The 15371-nt window shown below is 43.0% G+C and overlaps 1 protein-coding gene across 7 annotated transcripts in view; it reads right to left on the reverse strand.

Moving 5' to 3' along the window:
- C8H10orf67 (chromosome 8 C10orf67 homolog) overlaps nucleotides 1-15371 on the reverse strand; it is a 155727-nt gene that overhangs the window by 116435 nt on the left and 23921 nt on the right. For 6 of the 7 annotated variants that reach the window (XR_008619891.2, XM_034930112.3, XM_063607291.1 and 3 more), the window contains 2 exons: nucleotides 14807-14950; nucleotides 13157-13231 (listed from right to left, as the gene is read on the reverse strand). Coding sequence is in view for 6 of the 7 variants with exons in the window: in XM_034930112.3 (XP_034786003.2) it covers nucleotides 13157-13231; nucleotides 14807-14950 (219 nt within the window). In the remaining variant the exon portion in view is untranslated. Of the gene's footprint in view, nucleotides 1-8989; nucleotides 11333-13156; nucleotides 13232-14806; nucleotides 14951-15371 lie in introns of those variants that run through there. The other variant, XM_063607292.1, reaches the window with a different exon arrangement.

A 15371-nucleotide genomic window follows, 5' to 3' on the forward strand; every position in this document is an offset into this window, starting at 1 on the left:
TTAGTTTTTTTTTTGTTTTTTTTTTTTTTGTTTTTTTTGTTTTTTTAAGACAGGGTCTCACTCTCACCCAGGCTGGAGTGCAGTGATGCAATCGGCTCACTGCAACCTCCGCTTTCTGGGCTCAAGTGATCTTCCCACCTCTGCCTCCACCTCCGCCTCCCAAGTAGCTGAGACTTCAGGCACATACCACCATGCCTGGCTAATATGTGTAATTTTTTTGCAGAGACAGGGCTTTGCCACATTGCCCAGGCTGGTCTCAAACTCCTGAGCTCAAGGGATCCGCCTGCCTCAGCCTCCCAAAGTCCTGGGACTACAGAGCCACCGCTCCTGGCCTTAAATTTTGTGATTTTTAAACAAGAGTATTGATTATGTATATCTAGTCTTTACATCTATTCTTACATATGTCTACAGCTCAAACACTCTGCTAAGGTCAACACACATTTATTCTACTAGGGCCCTTAAGTGTTACTAGGCATTACGTATCCAACAGATCCAAACAGAGTTCAACACCTTCACTGCCATCCTTTCTGCGTCCCCTTATTAACAGCAGCATAAGCCAGAAACCCATTTTAAGCCCCTTCTTCTCTTTCACGAACTAATCAAACTTGTTCGATCTACCCCTAATTCTGTACCAAACCTCGTCACCTTCTTTCCTGTTCCACTACAATCTTCGTACTTGCCTTGTTCACCTGGATATTGTAAAAGCTTCTTAAAACTAGCCTCCCTGCCTCTTGTTTTGTCACTTCCCTCCAATCTTCATCCAGTAGCCAAATAACCTTTCTAAAATACAGCTCTCCCCATCTCCTCCTACGGGCTAACATCCAACTCCCTTAGCCTGGTATACAAAACGGCAGCCTTCATGATCTGCTGCCAACTTACCTGGCCAGCATCTCATGCCAGTCTTCTCTCCTCTTTCTTCACCCAAACTGGGTATTTTATCAATACTGATACACTCGGCATCCAACTTCTCAGAAACACCACGTTGCCACAGGTCTCTGTGCCTTTGTACTTGGAGTTCCCTCTTAGCCGACCCAACAAACTTTTGCTTGTCATTCTAGCAGAATGGTATTAGAGTGGGATAGCCTGAGTCTGCAGACCAGCTCTGTCAGCTTGGGACCTTGAACAAGTTTCTTAAACCCCGAGTGTCTCAGTGTTATCATTTGTAAAATGGGACTATTAATAATAGTACCTGAATTGTGAGAATTAAATAAGATAATGCATGTAAGCAATTTTGGATAGTGCCTACAACACAGACAGCCCCCAGCAAGTATTATATCCCAGCATTTAGTCCTGTTGTGGCTATTTTTCATTCAAATCCAGATGCCACCTGCTCTGGAAACCTTAGCACCGGTCTCCCACCCACCCACCTTCCACCCCTATGTCCTTTCTCTATCCTGTGAACACTCTTCTTGGGGTCACTTTATTATTTGCTTATTTTCTAAGTAATTTTTATGTTCTGAATAGGTTGGGTTTATTTTACTCTTAAAAAAGATACCTGCGCTTATATGTTTATTGCAGCACTATTCACAATGGCAAAGTCATGGAACCAACCTAAATGTCCATCAATGGTTGATTGTATAAAGAAAATGTAATATATTAATATATATATCATGGAATACTATGCAGCCATTAAAAAGAATGAAATCATGTCCTTTGCAGTAACATGAATGGAGCTGGAGGCATTATCCTAAGCAAATTAATGCAGGAACAGAAAACTAAATACCACATGTTCTCACTTCTAAGTGGGAGCTAAACAACGGGTACACATGAACATAAGGACGAAAATAATGGACACTGGGGACTCCAAAAGGGAAAAAGGTGGCAGGGAGACTAGGGTTGAAATATTACCTATTGAATACAATGTTCAATATTGGGGGATGGATATACTAGAAGCCCAATCCTCACCATTATGCAATATACCCATGTAACAAGCATGCACATATACCCTCTGAATCTAAAACAGAAGTTTTTAAGCCAGCAAAACAAAGATTGCATGACAGCGCAGAGACCAATGCACTAAAAATTATGAGAAAGTGATGCAGGCTGTTTAGGGAATGATGTTCTGACTGGTGCCAAGTCATCTTCATCAGAGCATGTCACGGAAGTGCCCTGGGAAACTCATTTAAAATCTCACCCAGGTACCACACTGAGAGGTGCTTGAGCCAGCCTGCCTTCTGGATGGGCTCGGCCACTCTGGACTTCAGGACAGGGAGGGCCACAATTCTTTGGAAGAACAAAAAAGTTTTACTTTTACATGCTTCTAACCTTGTTTTATTAGTGCAGACTCAAAGATTCCTCTTTCAGTCGGTCCTCCAACTTCAGCTGAAGCAATTGTTTGAAGAACCCAAAATCCACCTGGAGGGATTTACTTTTGGCTTTTCAAAAAATAGTTGTAAGGTCCAAATACAATGAATTCATTTTTCTTCATCTCCTGGAATGTTTCTGATGTTTCACTAGTGTTTATGGAATGAGCTGGACTCTGTGGGAGATAGCAGAAAGCAGTGTGATTTTCCCACACTGCCCCTGCAAATCTAGTTTCTAGTCTCATAGTTCTCACCTTTTAGAACTTTCAGGAAGATACCATGGCTTTAGTTTTTTAACTTAGTAACAACTTTAACCTTGGACAATGACAACAAAATAAAAGGAAGAAAGAAAATGGGAAGAAAGCAAAAACCAAAACCAAAACAAAAAATTCTAGTCTAGCCAACTCTCACCCATTAATGCTTCTGTCCTCCCACCACTCTGGCCCCCCTTAGATTTGGCAGTCTGCAGTGGAGGAGAAGGGTTGAACCTCTCTTTCTTTTATTTCTGCAATTTGAGATTCTCCAACTGTCTGGTGCAGAGGAGAGGGAGAAACGTTAAGGGAACAGAAACAAGTGTCAATTGACAGTAACCTGCTGCCTTTGGTTCCCAGGAGGGTCCATGCTGGCCTGGCATCCTGGAATGCCCTTCACAAGAGCAGTGCCTCACTGGCTTCTGTCCTAGGACCTGACCTTCTGCTGGCATCCTGTCACCTCTCCAGATGGTCCTTGTCAGCAGGCTTCTGCTCCATCACCCCTCCTGCTCTTCTGTGAAATTTTTCTGGCAAGTCCCATACCAGTCCTCACATTCCTCAGACCCAGGAATGCTTGTCAAGCTCTCCAAGTGGTCTAAAACTCCACTCTTGCTTGGCTCAAAGGAGAAATACTCTCTTTCTCTCTCCCATTTACAGGTCAGCACTCCATGTTGCCTGCTTTCCCCAAAATGGTCCTCTTGACCAGCTTTGTCCATTTCCAAATTCAAGATCTCTCTTATATTTCCTGGAGATGGATGATGGGCTAGTACTGGCCAATTAAGCTGCTCCACCAAGTCCTGGAATGTCCTTCAAAGAACATCCTGCTGGCATCTATTTTTTTTTTCTTTTTAGATAGAGTCTTGCTCTGTCACCCAGGCTGGAGTACAGTGGCATGATCGTTGCTCACTGCAGCTTCTAACTTCTGGGCTGAAGCCATCCTCCTGTCTTGGCTTCCCAAGGCACTGGAATTACAGGCATGAACCACCACACCCAGCCACACCTCACTTTTGAGCAGTATTTTGTTATTTACTTTTGGGGCTTTGGATGAAACTGAAACCCAAGAGTCCCATTTTAACATCCCATCTTAGGGTGGCTTACTAAAAAATGTATTACCCTTTAGTTTAAATCCCAGCCTAATCATGTGACCACTTGTCCTTCATCGAGAGGTTCTTTCTGACAACTGTCAAGTTGACAGGAGCAACAGACATCCAGGCCTGAGGGCCTGAGTATGACAAAGTTCAATCAGGCTGCACAATTCACTTATCAAACACAGGAGTTTGAAATTCCAGCTTGGGGCCGGGCATGGTGGCTCATGCCTGTAATCCCAGCACTTTGGGAGGCCGAGGTGGGTGGATCACCTGAGGTCCGGAGTTCGAGACCAGCCTGACCAACATGGAGAAACCCCATCTCTACTAAAAATACAAAATTAGCCAGGTGTGGTGGCACATGCCTGTAATCCCAGCTACTCTGGAGGCTGAGGCAGGAGAATGGCTTGAACCCGGGAGGCAGAGGTTGCTGTGAGCTGAGATCATGCCATTGCACTCCAGCCTGGGCAACAAGAGTGAAACTCCATCTCAAAGAAAAAAAAAAAGAAAGAAATTCTAGCTTGGGTTAAGTAACAACGTCAAAATAGTTACTGCCTGCTGTTCAAGGAAAATGTTTTTGGAATTTCAATTGTCTCATTAACTTTCTAAAATAAAATTTCTATATTTTGGTGCCATCATTCTCATTAAGGTCCTGCTGTTAGTTTGCAACATTTAAACTAGGGAATAATTACTCTGTGAACATTTAGATTGACTATGACAATACTGGATGGGAAGCAAGTCAATTGCTTACTTCAAAGGCGATATATTAACCTTTTTAGATAATGAAGGTTTTTATAATGGCGATATTAACTTTTATCATTTAGTTAAGATGGTGTCAGTATTAACTTTCTTCACTCTAAAGTTAATTAATAAGTATTATACTTACTAATTAATACATGTTATACTCCTTAATTAATACGCATTTACTCCCAGTTAAAGTATTAATATGCATTGGTAGGGAGATATTTTAGTACTTCCGTAAGACAAACTTTTTCCTGAAATAAATAAATGCATTACTTATTCACTTATTTACTTATAACAGTGAGCTCATGGATTCCTATTTTACTCAAATGGTTACAATTCATAATTATCATTATTTATTTTGATGCATGGATTTTCCCAGATTGGCCAAGTGGAATGAAGGAAGCCCCTACCAGCTGACTCCTGTGTTCTGACATGCCTTCATAATTTTTTGAGCATTTCCTTGCTTCAGTTACGACAAATATTGTAGGTCCTTCTTCCATTTTCCCTGTCCCTGCCCTGGAGTTGGCTACTCCTCCAAAAAGCCCTGGTTTCTTTTAGTGTAGAATATCATTTAAATCTAAAAGCTGAACTCTAGGTGTACTCATTGCTATAGGAGTGGCACTGCCTCTAGGCGCTCTCCATAGACAGAACTAGGATATACATAAATGTATCTACACACTTACATATACACATTCACATACATCTATATAGTTGCATATATGTATCTGTGATGATTAATTTTATGCATCAACTTGGCTAGGCCATGGTACTCTTTTTCAAACGTTAAATGTTGCTGGTATTTTTAGATGAGATAAATATTTAAATAGGTAGCTCTGAGTAAGGCAGATTACCCTTCATACTTCCATCATGTAGATGGAGCTCATCCAATAGGTTGAAAGCCTTCTTAGAAAAAGACTGAGATTCTCTGAGGAAGAAGAAATTCTCCTAGAGGACTGCATTCGGACTCAAGCTATAACATCAAGTCTTTCCTGGGTCTCCAGCCTGCTGGTCTGCCTTGCAAATTTCAAACTTGCCAGCCCCCATAATTACATGAACCAATTCCTCAAAATCTCTTTTATCACCTCCCCACCCTCTCTTCTCTTTCCCTGTTTTCTCCCCATCTCCCCCAAATATTCATTGTCCTTCAGGGCTCATCATAGGAATCACCTTTTCCTAAAAGTCTTCCTTAACTATTCACCCAAATTGACAGAGTTATGCACCCACTGGGTACAAACCTCCAATGTGGACTGTAATTGCTAAGTTTATTATCTCTCTTGACCACTGGATTATCCACAATGAGTACAAGGACTGGCTCTGGGCCTGTGCTGGAAAATCAGACAATGGGTGGATGAAATGAATCAAAACGTAAGTGAAAGAACAGTTAAAGACCTCGACATTATGGATTGCCTTTATTCTAGGAAATTTCCACTAGGAATTCATGATCTATTTCCAGTACCATGGTGTAGGTCGAGATATCTTGACACTCTTCTTGATCATATTCAACCCTTTATTCAATAAAATTTGTCAAAAACCTATTACGTGCCACGCAGTCTGCTGGGAGAAGAATACAAAGATGAGTAAGACTCGGTCCCTGCTCTGCAGGAAGAGTCTAGTGGACAGATCAATATGTACTGGGTAAATGTGATACAATTCACTGTAGCTATTATACAGCAGAGAAAGAGCAAGAAGGGATATTATGTGAAAATTCCAGGGAGGTGGTTAATAACTTGAGGAGAGCTGAGGGAAGCAGGCGACGGCCCAGTATTGTGGGAGGGTAAAGTTTTAGCTAAGAAGTGGAAACAGATAAAAGTGAAGACATAAAAGGACCTTCTAAGCCATGCTAAGGCACTTAAACTTCATCCTAAAGGCATGGAGGAAACACTGAAGGATTTAAACAGGGCAGGATATGGTCAGACTTGTGTTTTGAACGACCACCCAGATGACTGGGCAGACAATGGACTTAATGAAGACCAAAAGGGATAAGAAGGCACCAGCCACAGGCCAGGTGAGCAATGCTGACTATCGAAACTAGTTCAGAGGCAAAATAACAAGACGTGGATTTAGGAGGTAAAAAAACTGGCAGGATGGTCAGGCACGGTGGCTCACGCCTATAATCTCAGCGATTTGGGAGGCTGAGATGGGACGGTTGCTTGAGCCCAGGAGGCAGAGGTTGCAGTGAGCAGAGACGGTGCCACTGCACTCCAGCCTGGGAGACAGAGCAAGACTCTGTTTCAAAAACAACAACAACAACAACGAATACCCAAACAACCAAACAACAACAAAAAACTGGTAGGATTCAATGGCTTACTAAATATGAAGGATGAATTTGTTATCTAGTGCTGCATAAAAGTTTTACCCCAAATGTAGTGGCTTAAAACACACACGTTTGGCCAGGCATGGTGCCTCACACCTATAATCCCAGCACCTTGGGAGGCTGAGGTGGTAGGATCACTTGAGGCCAGGAGTTTGAGACCAGCCTGGGCAACATAGTGAGACTCGTCTCTAATGAAAAAGAAAAAAAATTAAGTTAAAACACACACACACACACACACACACACACAAACTTATTATCTCACAGTTTCTGTTGGTCAGGAATTCAGGTAGGTCCTCTGTTCAGGGTCTCCCAAGGCTGCAATTAAGGTGGTGTCCAGGGCTTTGGTCTCATCTGAAGCACAACTGTGAAAGGATCTGCTTCCAAGCTCACTCAGTTTGTAGAAAAATCCACCTTTTTTTCAGCTATAGGACTAAAGGCTTCAGTTTCTTGCTGTCAGCCAGAGGCTATACTCAATTCTTTGCCACGTGGGTTTCCCCAACATAGCCTCTCACATAGCCAACAGAGAGACTCTAGCAAGACAGATACTACCCTTTTACGTAACATAATTACATACAACTCTTTATCTTTGCTGTATTCGATTGACCAGAAGCAAAAGTTAAATAAATTTAGAAACTTGTTCATAGCTGAAAAAAAAAGTACAGGTACTTGTGTCCTTAACTGGTCTCCAGAGGGCAGCAGAGAGTCATTTATACTTGTCAATCCACAAAAAGTGTATATAGCACTTCGTTTTATTTTCAACTTTCCTCTGTTCTTCCTTATGACTAAGCCTTAACAAACTGGGCGGCCAGGATCTGGAAGGCTGTCTGAGGTCATGGATCAAAGTGATGCCAACAAGCCAAAGCAAAGATTCCAATAATGACTTTAATTTAATTTAATATAAACAATTTTTTCTTAAGTCAACTAACCACAATTAAGCATATTTAACCAACACATATTTATGAAAAACTGATGAATACGAAGAATTTAATCATTTCATAGCTTTCTACTCCTAGAAGTATAAAGCGTATGGACAAAGAGTAATATTCATTATTCAGCTATATTTTTGAACATTTGATATACATTAGAAATAGATCAATGTCCCAGAAATTGTAGAAGACACAAAGAACTATAAGAGCATGTGTTTTTTGTTTGTTTGTTTGTTTGTTTTGAGACAGGGTCTTGCTCTATCACCCAGGCTGGAGTGCAGTGGCATGATCATGGCTCACTGCAGCCTTAACTTCCTGGGCTCAAGTGATCCTCCCACCTCGGCCTTCCGAGTAGCTAGGACCCTAGGCGCATGCCCCCATGCCCAGCTGATCTTTTTGTATGTTTTGTAGAGGCAGGGTCTCACTATGTTGCCCAGGCTGGTCTCAAACTCCTGAGCCCAAGTGATCTGCCTGCCTCGGCCCCCCACAGTGCTAGGATTATAGGCATGAGCCTGGCCAAAAGCATGTTTTTAAAAACCACGAAATTCTGACTTACTCTCTCATTATAAACAAGAATAATACCGGATAAGATAGATTAAATGCATCTTTTTTTTTTCTTTTAGAGACAGGGTCATGCTCCGTCACTCAGGCTGGAGTATAGCAGCACAATCATGGCTCACTGTAACGTCAGACTCCTGGGTTCAAGCAGTCCTCCCACCTCAGCCTCCTCAGTAGGCAGGACTACAAGCATGTGCCACCATGCTGTCACAGGATCCTTGGGGTGTTGCTTTGCCAGCCAGAAACCTCTGTGGTCAGTGGCACTTTCGCCTGAGTTTTGCCCAGGCCTGCTGTGCTCATTCCACCTGCTTGGCCTGGCAGGCTGTGCTCGGCTCATACTACCAGCCTGGATCCCATGCCTGCCAAGGGCAAGCCAGATGCAGAGCGACAAGGGATGCATGAGTGAGTGCAGAGTCCAGCCACTACACACAGCTAGGCATGCCAGCTGCAGCAGGGCAGGCAGCACCAGGTGCTGACAAAGGTGCCAGCTCCCTGCAAGGCTGCAGCTGGACCAGGTATACCACAAGTGGCTTCCACTGCTGGCATAGGGGAACACAGTGGCACCTGGAAGCTTGGAGACACCAGGAACTGCAGAGCCCCAAAGAGGGTGTCACAACACTGGCTCAGGGAGCTCCTAGGTCTGGGTGCCCCCAAGGGCTGCAGCTCTTCTCTCCGTCTTGTTGCCTGCAGTGTGGTGAGCGAGGGGTGTGTTTCAGCCCTGTTTTTATTACAGCTTTTTTAGTCCCACCATTTGGTGGGTCCCAAGTTCTCGTCCCACACGCAGGAAGAATGAGATATGCAGACAACTGGAGGGTGAGTAAGGCAAAGAGGTGCTTTATTGAGCAACAGTACAGCTTGCAGGAGATCTGAAGTGGGTAGCTCCTTTCTGCAAGCAGGTCATCCCAGCATCTGCTCAGTTCCCAGCTAAGAGAAGACCCACAGTGGGTAGCTCCTTTCTGCAGGCAGGTCATCCTGATATCTGTTCAGCTCTTAGCTGAGAGAAGACCCCACAGTGAATAACTCCTCTCTGCAGGCAGGTCATCCCCACTTCTGCCAGAGTCTGGCTGAGTCTAGGGTTTTTATGGGCTTCAGAGGGGAGGAAGCTCATGCTGATTGGTCAATGGGCAGCCATAGGTGGGCCTGAAAAAAGCACCATAAGTTCTCACTCCAGTCTGTGGAACTGGCAGCCTGGCCCCCAGGCTTCAGGCCATCCCTGGGTTGAAGGTGGGGCTTCACCAGTGACACATCCCTTTCCACTCAGGAGCCTGTCGCTTCCTGCTGCTGTTCATGGTGCCCAGGCTGTTCATGCCAAGGGACACCTGCAGGCCTGTGCTGTGCCACCCTCAGTGCCCCCTTGGCCTCCCTCCCGTGCTTGTTGGCACCCAAACTCTGGAGGGGGCCAAGGCAGCAGAGGGCTGGTGTGTCAGCACCATCCCAAGCACACACACACCTGGCTGGGTCATAACAGCGCCTGGGCTTGGCCACAACTTTGCTTCAAAATCAGAGTGGGTGCCAGGAGTGAGGAGAGGCCAGGCAACAGGAGCAGGCACTTCCGAGCCTGTGGGAGCAGGGGGGCTTCCTAGGCCCCCAAGAGCACAGGGATGCCTGGGTCTGCAGCCATGGCTGGGCAGCTGCAGCTGCCTCTAGGAGCGTGGAGCTCCCCCATCACCAACTCAGAAGGTGAGCACCGCTCCTGCTTGTTCCTGGCTCCTGCCAGCTTAGTAGAGTGTACAGCCCTGGCCATATCTCCCCTGCTGCAGCCGGCATCTTTGCAGCAGCTGCTCCAGACAGGCCACTGCTGAAATGATTACATGGTTTATGGATGAAAAATGAAGTGACAAAAAATATTTATTCTCAGTTGCATAACTGTTTACATAGAAAGCCCCAAAGAGTCTATAGAAAACTTATTAAAATAAACACAAGAATTTAGCAAGATTTTTGGTTACAAAATCAATATATATAAAACTGCTACAGATAATGCTCATTTTCCCTCCTTCCCTCTTTTTCTTTCTTCCTTCCGTCTTCTTCCATTAAATATTAATTAGGCCAGCACAGTGGCTCATGGTTGTAATCTTAGCACTCTGGAATGCTAAGGCAGGAGGATTACTTGAGGACAAGAGTTCAAGACCAGCCTGGATAACACAGCAAGATCCCATGTCATTCATATATATATATATTTAAATTAACTGGGTGTGCTGGTACATGCCTGTAGTCCCAGCTACTCAGGAGGCTGAGGCCAGAGGATCACTTGAGTCCAGAAGTTTAAGGCTACAGTGAGCTATGAGCACACCCTACATTCCAGCCTGGGAGACAGTGAGACCCCTGTCTCTAAAAAAAAAAAAAAAAAAAAAAAAAGACCCAAAAATAAAAAGCAAAACAAAGAAAAAAAAAAAAACAAATTCAATGAGTCGGGCATTAGTAGAAGCACAGCAGGGATGGCCTATCTCTCCTCTGTAAGACCTGTGACCTCACATAAAAAGAGTCTACATGGCTGGCAGCTGGAGTCATCTGGACACTTCTCCACTCATATTTTTGACTCCTGGGCTGGGGTGACTCAAAGGCTGGGCTCAGATGAGCCTGGAGACCCAGTAGTACCTACATGTAGATCTTCCATCTGGCATGGGCTTTTGTCAGCATGGTAGCTCAATTCAGGGAGGGACAATGTAGAGGGGAAACATTCAGAGTGAATAAGGATGAACTTGCAAGACTTCTTTTGACGTTAACTTAAAAGTCACGCAGCTTCACTTCCTCCACATTCTGTGTTTATCAGCAAGTCACTAAGGGCGGCCCTGATTCAAGGGAGGGGAATCAGATTCCACCTCTTGATGGGAGAGAAACATTGCACAAGAGCAGGTAAGTGGGAGACAGTGTCACAGATGCCTTTGGAAACACAGTTTGGCACAGAGTCACAGAGATCGTTAGCAGAGCAATCTGTCCTGGGATGTTTTCAGCTGCAAGTAACTGAAAAGCCAACTAACAGTGGCTTAGACACTGAGGGGTTGTTATCTCATGAATAAGAGGCCAGAGGCAGGGCAAGTCCAGGGTTACTTTCATGGCTCCATGACATTACCAAGGACCCCTCTGCTTCTTATCTTTCCACTTTGCTACCTTCAGCACATCCAGAGTATCTCAATGTTTGGTTTCACAGTGGCTGCAGCAAATCCAAACATCAGAAGGAGACATAAAATGTCAAGCAAAGAAAAAGAAAGGGTCTTCCATGAGAACCCTTTTTTTTCTTTCCAATTTTTGTTTTAGGTTCAGAGGGTACACGTACAGGTTTATTACATGGGTAAATTGCACGTCACAGGGTTTGGTGTACAGATTATTTCATCATGCAGGTAATAAGCATAGTACTCAATAGGTAGTTTTTTGATCTTCACCCTCCTCCCACCCTCCACCCTCAAGTAGGCCCCCGTGTCTATTGTTCCCTTCTTTGTGTCCATATGTTCTCAATGTTTAGCTCCCACTTATAAGTAAGAACATGCAGTATTTGGTTTTCTGTTCCAATATTAATTTGTTTAGAATAGTGGCCTCCAGCTCCATCCATGTTGCTGCAAAGGATGTGATTTTATTATTTTTTATGGCTGTGTAATATTCCATGGTGTATATGTACCACATTTTTTTTTTATCCAGTCCACCGTTGATGGGCATCTAGGTTAATTTCATGTCTTTGCTATTGTGAGCAGTGCTGCAATGAACACACACATGCAGGTGTCTTTATGGTAGAATGATTTATCTTTCTTTGGATATATAACCAGCAAAGGGATTGCTTGGTCAAATGGTAGTTCTGTTTTAATTTCTTTGAGAAATCTTCAGACTGCTTTCCACAGTGGCTGAACTAATTTACATTCCCATCAGCAGTGTATAAGCAAGTGTTCCCTTTTCTCTGCAACCTCACCAGCATCTGTTATTTTTTTGACTTTTTAATAATAACCATTCTGACCAGTGTGAAGTGATATCTTCAGGAGTCCCTTTTACTGAGAAAGAACAACCTCCTCCAAAATCTCACAGCCAACTCACCTTCAGGTCTCATTGGTTAGGGACCTGACTTTGCCTATGTCTGTGCTATAGCTGAAAAGGGAGCTGGAAGAGGAAGAATCTAGCACCTTGGCTTCTATAGTTGGAAGTGCCCCTGTCAGTAAAAAGCAGTGGGGAGAATGTGCAGTGGAGAGAATGACATTTGAGTAGGCGTCACCACTGTCTGCCACAGGTACAGGTGACCATTCATGCATTTAGCAATCAGTAGCTGGTTGTTAATTACGTACCAGTCACAGCGCTAAAGGCAGAACCACAGCAGAGAGTAACACACAGGAGATCCTTAAGGTTGACAGTCTGGCATGGAACAGAGATACTTCACAAGCAATTACATAATTAAATACAGATGTGTTGAGTGCTATGATAAAAAAAACTTGTAAACAGTGCCCAAAAAGAAGTATGCAAAAAATTTATTTATGGAAGTATACTGAAATGCAAAGTGAGAATATAGTTATAAATGCTAAACAAAGCACAGAGTCTTTGCTGAGTCTAAGAAAACCACTAAAGGCAGGAATTTTCCCATTGTGAAGGAAAATGAAGCATGTGTCTGGCAGATAGAAATGTCCCTGTCATTAGAAAAGTTAATCCACCAAGGGTCAGAGACCATTCACTGGAATTTACTACAGATTCTCTGAACTCTCTCTTAGGACCATCTGACCTTAGTCTATTCAGCTATGGCCTCACCAAATAAACTTTGGATTACTTTGGTACATGCCCAGGTGTCCTGAATACCAGATTAGAATTTTCCAGTTTCTGGAAAGCATTATAATGTGAGCATAAACAGTCCTAGGCCTGATCCCTCTAAGGTGACCTGAAAATCGAGGAAACAGGCCTTCAGAGCTGGAAACACAGACTGGGAAGCCAAGGTGATCCCACTCCTTGCACACAGCAGCTGAAGCTAGCCTTGCCCACAACTACAGCACCAGAAACAGAAACTCACCTGGTACATTCCTTTGATAACAGCTATGGCATCAGCTAACTGCTGATTGAAGGATTTTCTCATCTTATCCTCATTCTGCAAACAAAAATAAATGCAATAAGCACCATAATGTATTTCCAAATATGACCCACACCTACTAGGGAGGGACTCATAGTAAAAAAAACATCATCTGAATCATCACAATCTATTGAAAACTTCAGTTCATAATCATTTCTCCCACCCTGCAGCCATTATGACACATTTTATTTTTACTTACACTCAACCAAAAGCAATAGAGAGATCATATAGATAAAATATATACAGATAATTTGAACACTTCATTTCATTTTTCACTTGAGTAAAGTCTTTCAGTGCCTTCCTAGAATTGCTTTTAAAAGTAGTAAAGTCTATTTGTGATGCCTATCTTCTTCTAGTCCTTGTACTTTTTGAATGGAATATGCTCATGAAAAGAAATCTATAGAGCTAGTCTGCAAACTAGAGTTATTTTCCGATTAATCAAACGATTTGATTAGATCTGTTTAGATTAACAATAGAAGAGAGTGCATTAAAAATAATACCCATGATTCTCATATCAATTCTGATTTCAGCATGGAGTATAAACAACAAATAGGCTTTATACTTTTCTAAAAAAAATTTGTTTTTTAATTTATTTTGTAGAGATGGGGTATTGCTTTGTTGCCCAGGCTGATCTCGAACTCCTGGGCTCAGACTATCCTCCTGTTTCAACCTCTCAAAGTGCTGGGATTATAGGCCTGAGCCATTGCCTCCCAGCCTCAAATAGGCTTTAGAGTCAGATGGTATTGAATTTAAATATCATTGCTCCCTTTAACTATCTGTCTGACCTTAAGCAAGTTACTTAACCTTGGCAAGCTGTTTCTTGATCTGTAAATCACGGACAGTAGGATTTCCATTTTAACATTTTGAGAGATTTAAAGAGTAAATATATTTTAAGGGCTTAGCATGGTACTTAACATGGTGTGGTCAGCAAAAGATGGTTTTTGTTTGCTTGTTTTTATGGCACAGAAATAATAGTAATGTCCGTTTGTTTTGTTTTTTGGTTTTCTGAGACGGGGGTCTCGACTTGTCACCCAGGCTAGAGTGCAGTGGTGTGATCATAGCTCACTGAAGCCTTGAACTCCTGGGCTCAAGTGATTCCCCTGTCTCAGACTCCTAAGTAGCTGGGGACTACAGGCCTGCAACACCACATCTGGCTCATGCTTTTATTCTTCGTAAAGACAGGGTCTCACGATGTTGCCCAAGCTGGTCTTGAACTCCCAGCTTCAAGCCAGCATGCCACCCTGGCTTCCCAAAGTGGTAGAATTAGAGGCATGTGTGCTTGGCCTCTCCTGTTTTTTAACTGGTGACCTTGAACAACTTAATTAGCCTTTCTGTGCCTCAGTTTTCTCATCTGTAAAAGAGGGAAAATAATTGTGCCTACTTCATAAGGTAAATGTGAGAATTAAATCAGTTCATATGCTAAGTACTTACACAAGTCCCTGACACATAGTGAAGCTCTGTGTATTAATTACCACATGAGACACAACTAATGTGACACTGCCCTCACAAGTTACTAAATTCTAAACTGCACTGCATACACATCTAAGCACAGTATCAATCCACATAAAACAAAAGAAATAAGAGAACATTTACCTGTTGATAATGCTTTTCAATTTCTAGGATCCTGTCATGCAGAATGGTGAAGAGACTCAAAGATTCCTCTTTCAGTCGGTCCTCAAACTTCAACTGAAGCAATTGTTTGAGGAACCCAAAATCTACCTGGAGGGATTTCATCATCTAAAAATGGAAAATATTATCCTTAGCAAAGTAACACAGGAACAGAAAACCAAATACTGCATGTTGTCACTTGCTAAGTGGGAGCAAAATGATGAGAACTCATGTGCACAAAGAGGGGAGCAACACACACTGGGGCCTACTTACGGTGGTGAGCGGGAGGAGGGAGAGGATCAGGGAAAATAACTAGTGGGAAGTAGCATTAGTATCTGGGTGATGAAATCATCTGTACAACAAACTCCTGTGACATGAGTTTACCTATGTAACAAACCTGCATATGTACCCCTGAACCTAAAAGTTAAAATATATATACATATACACACATTAAATTAAAATGGAAAAAATGTACATTATGATAGAGAGTAAAGGTCCTCTGTGTAAAAATTCCAATTCATTCTCTGGTTCTGGACATATAAGCTGGGTT

Source organism: Pan paniscus, chromosome 8 (genome assembly GCF_029289425.2).
Source record: "Pan paniscus chromosome 8, NHGRI_mPanPan1-v2.0_pri, whole genome shotgun sequence".
Classification (NCBI taxonomy): domain Eukaryota; kingdom Metazoa; phylum Chordata; class Mammalia; order Primates; family Hominidae; genus Pan; species Pan paniscus.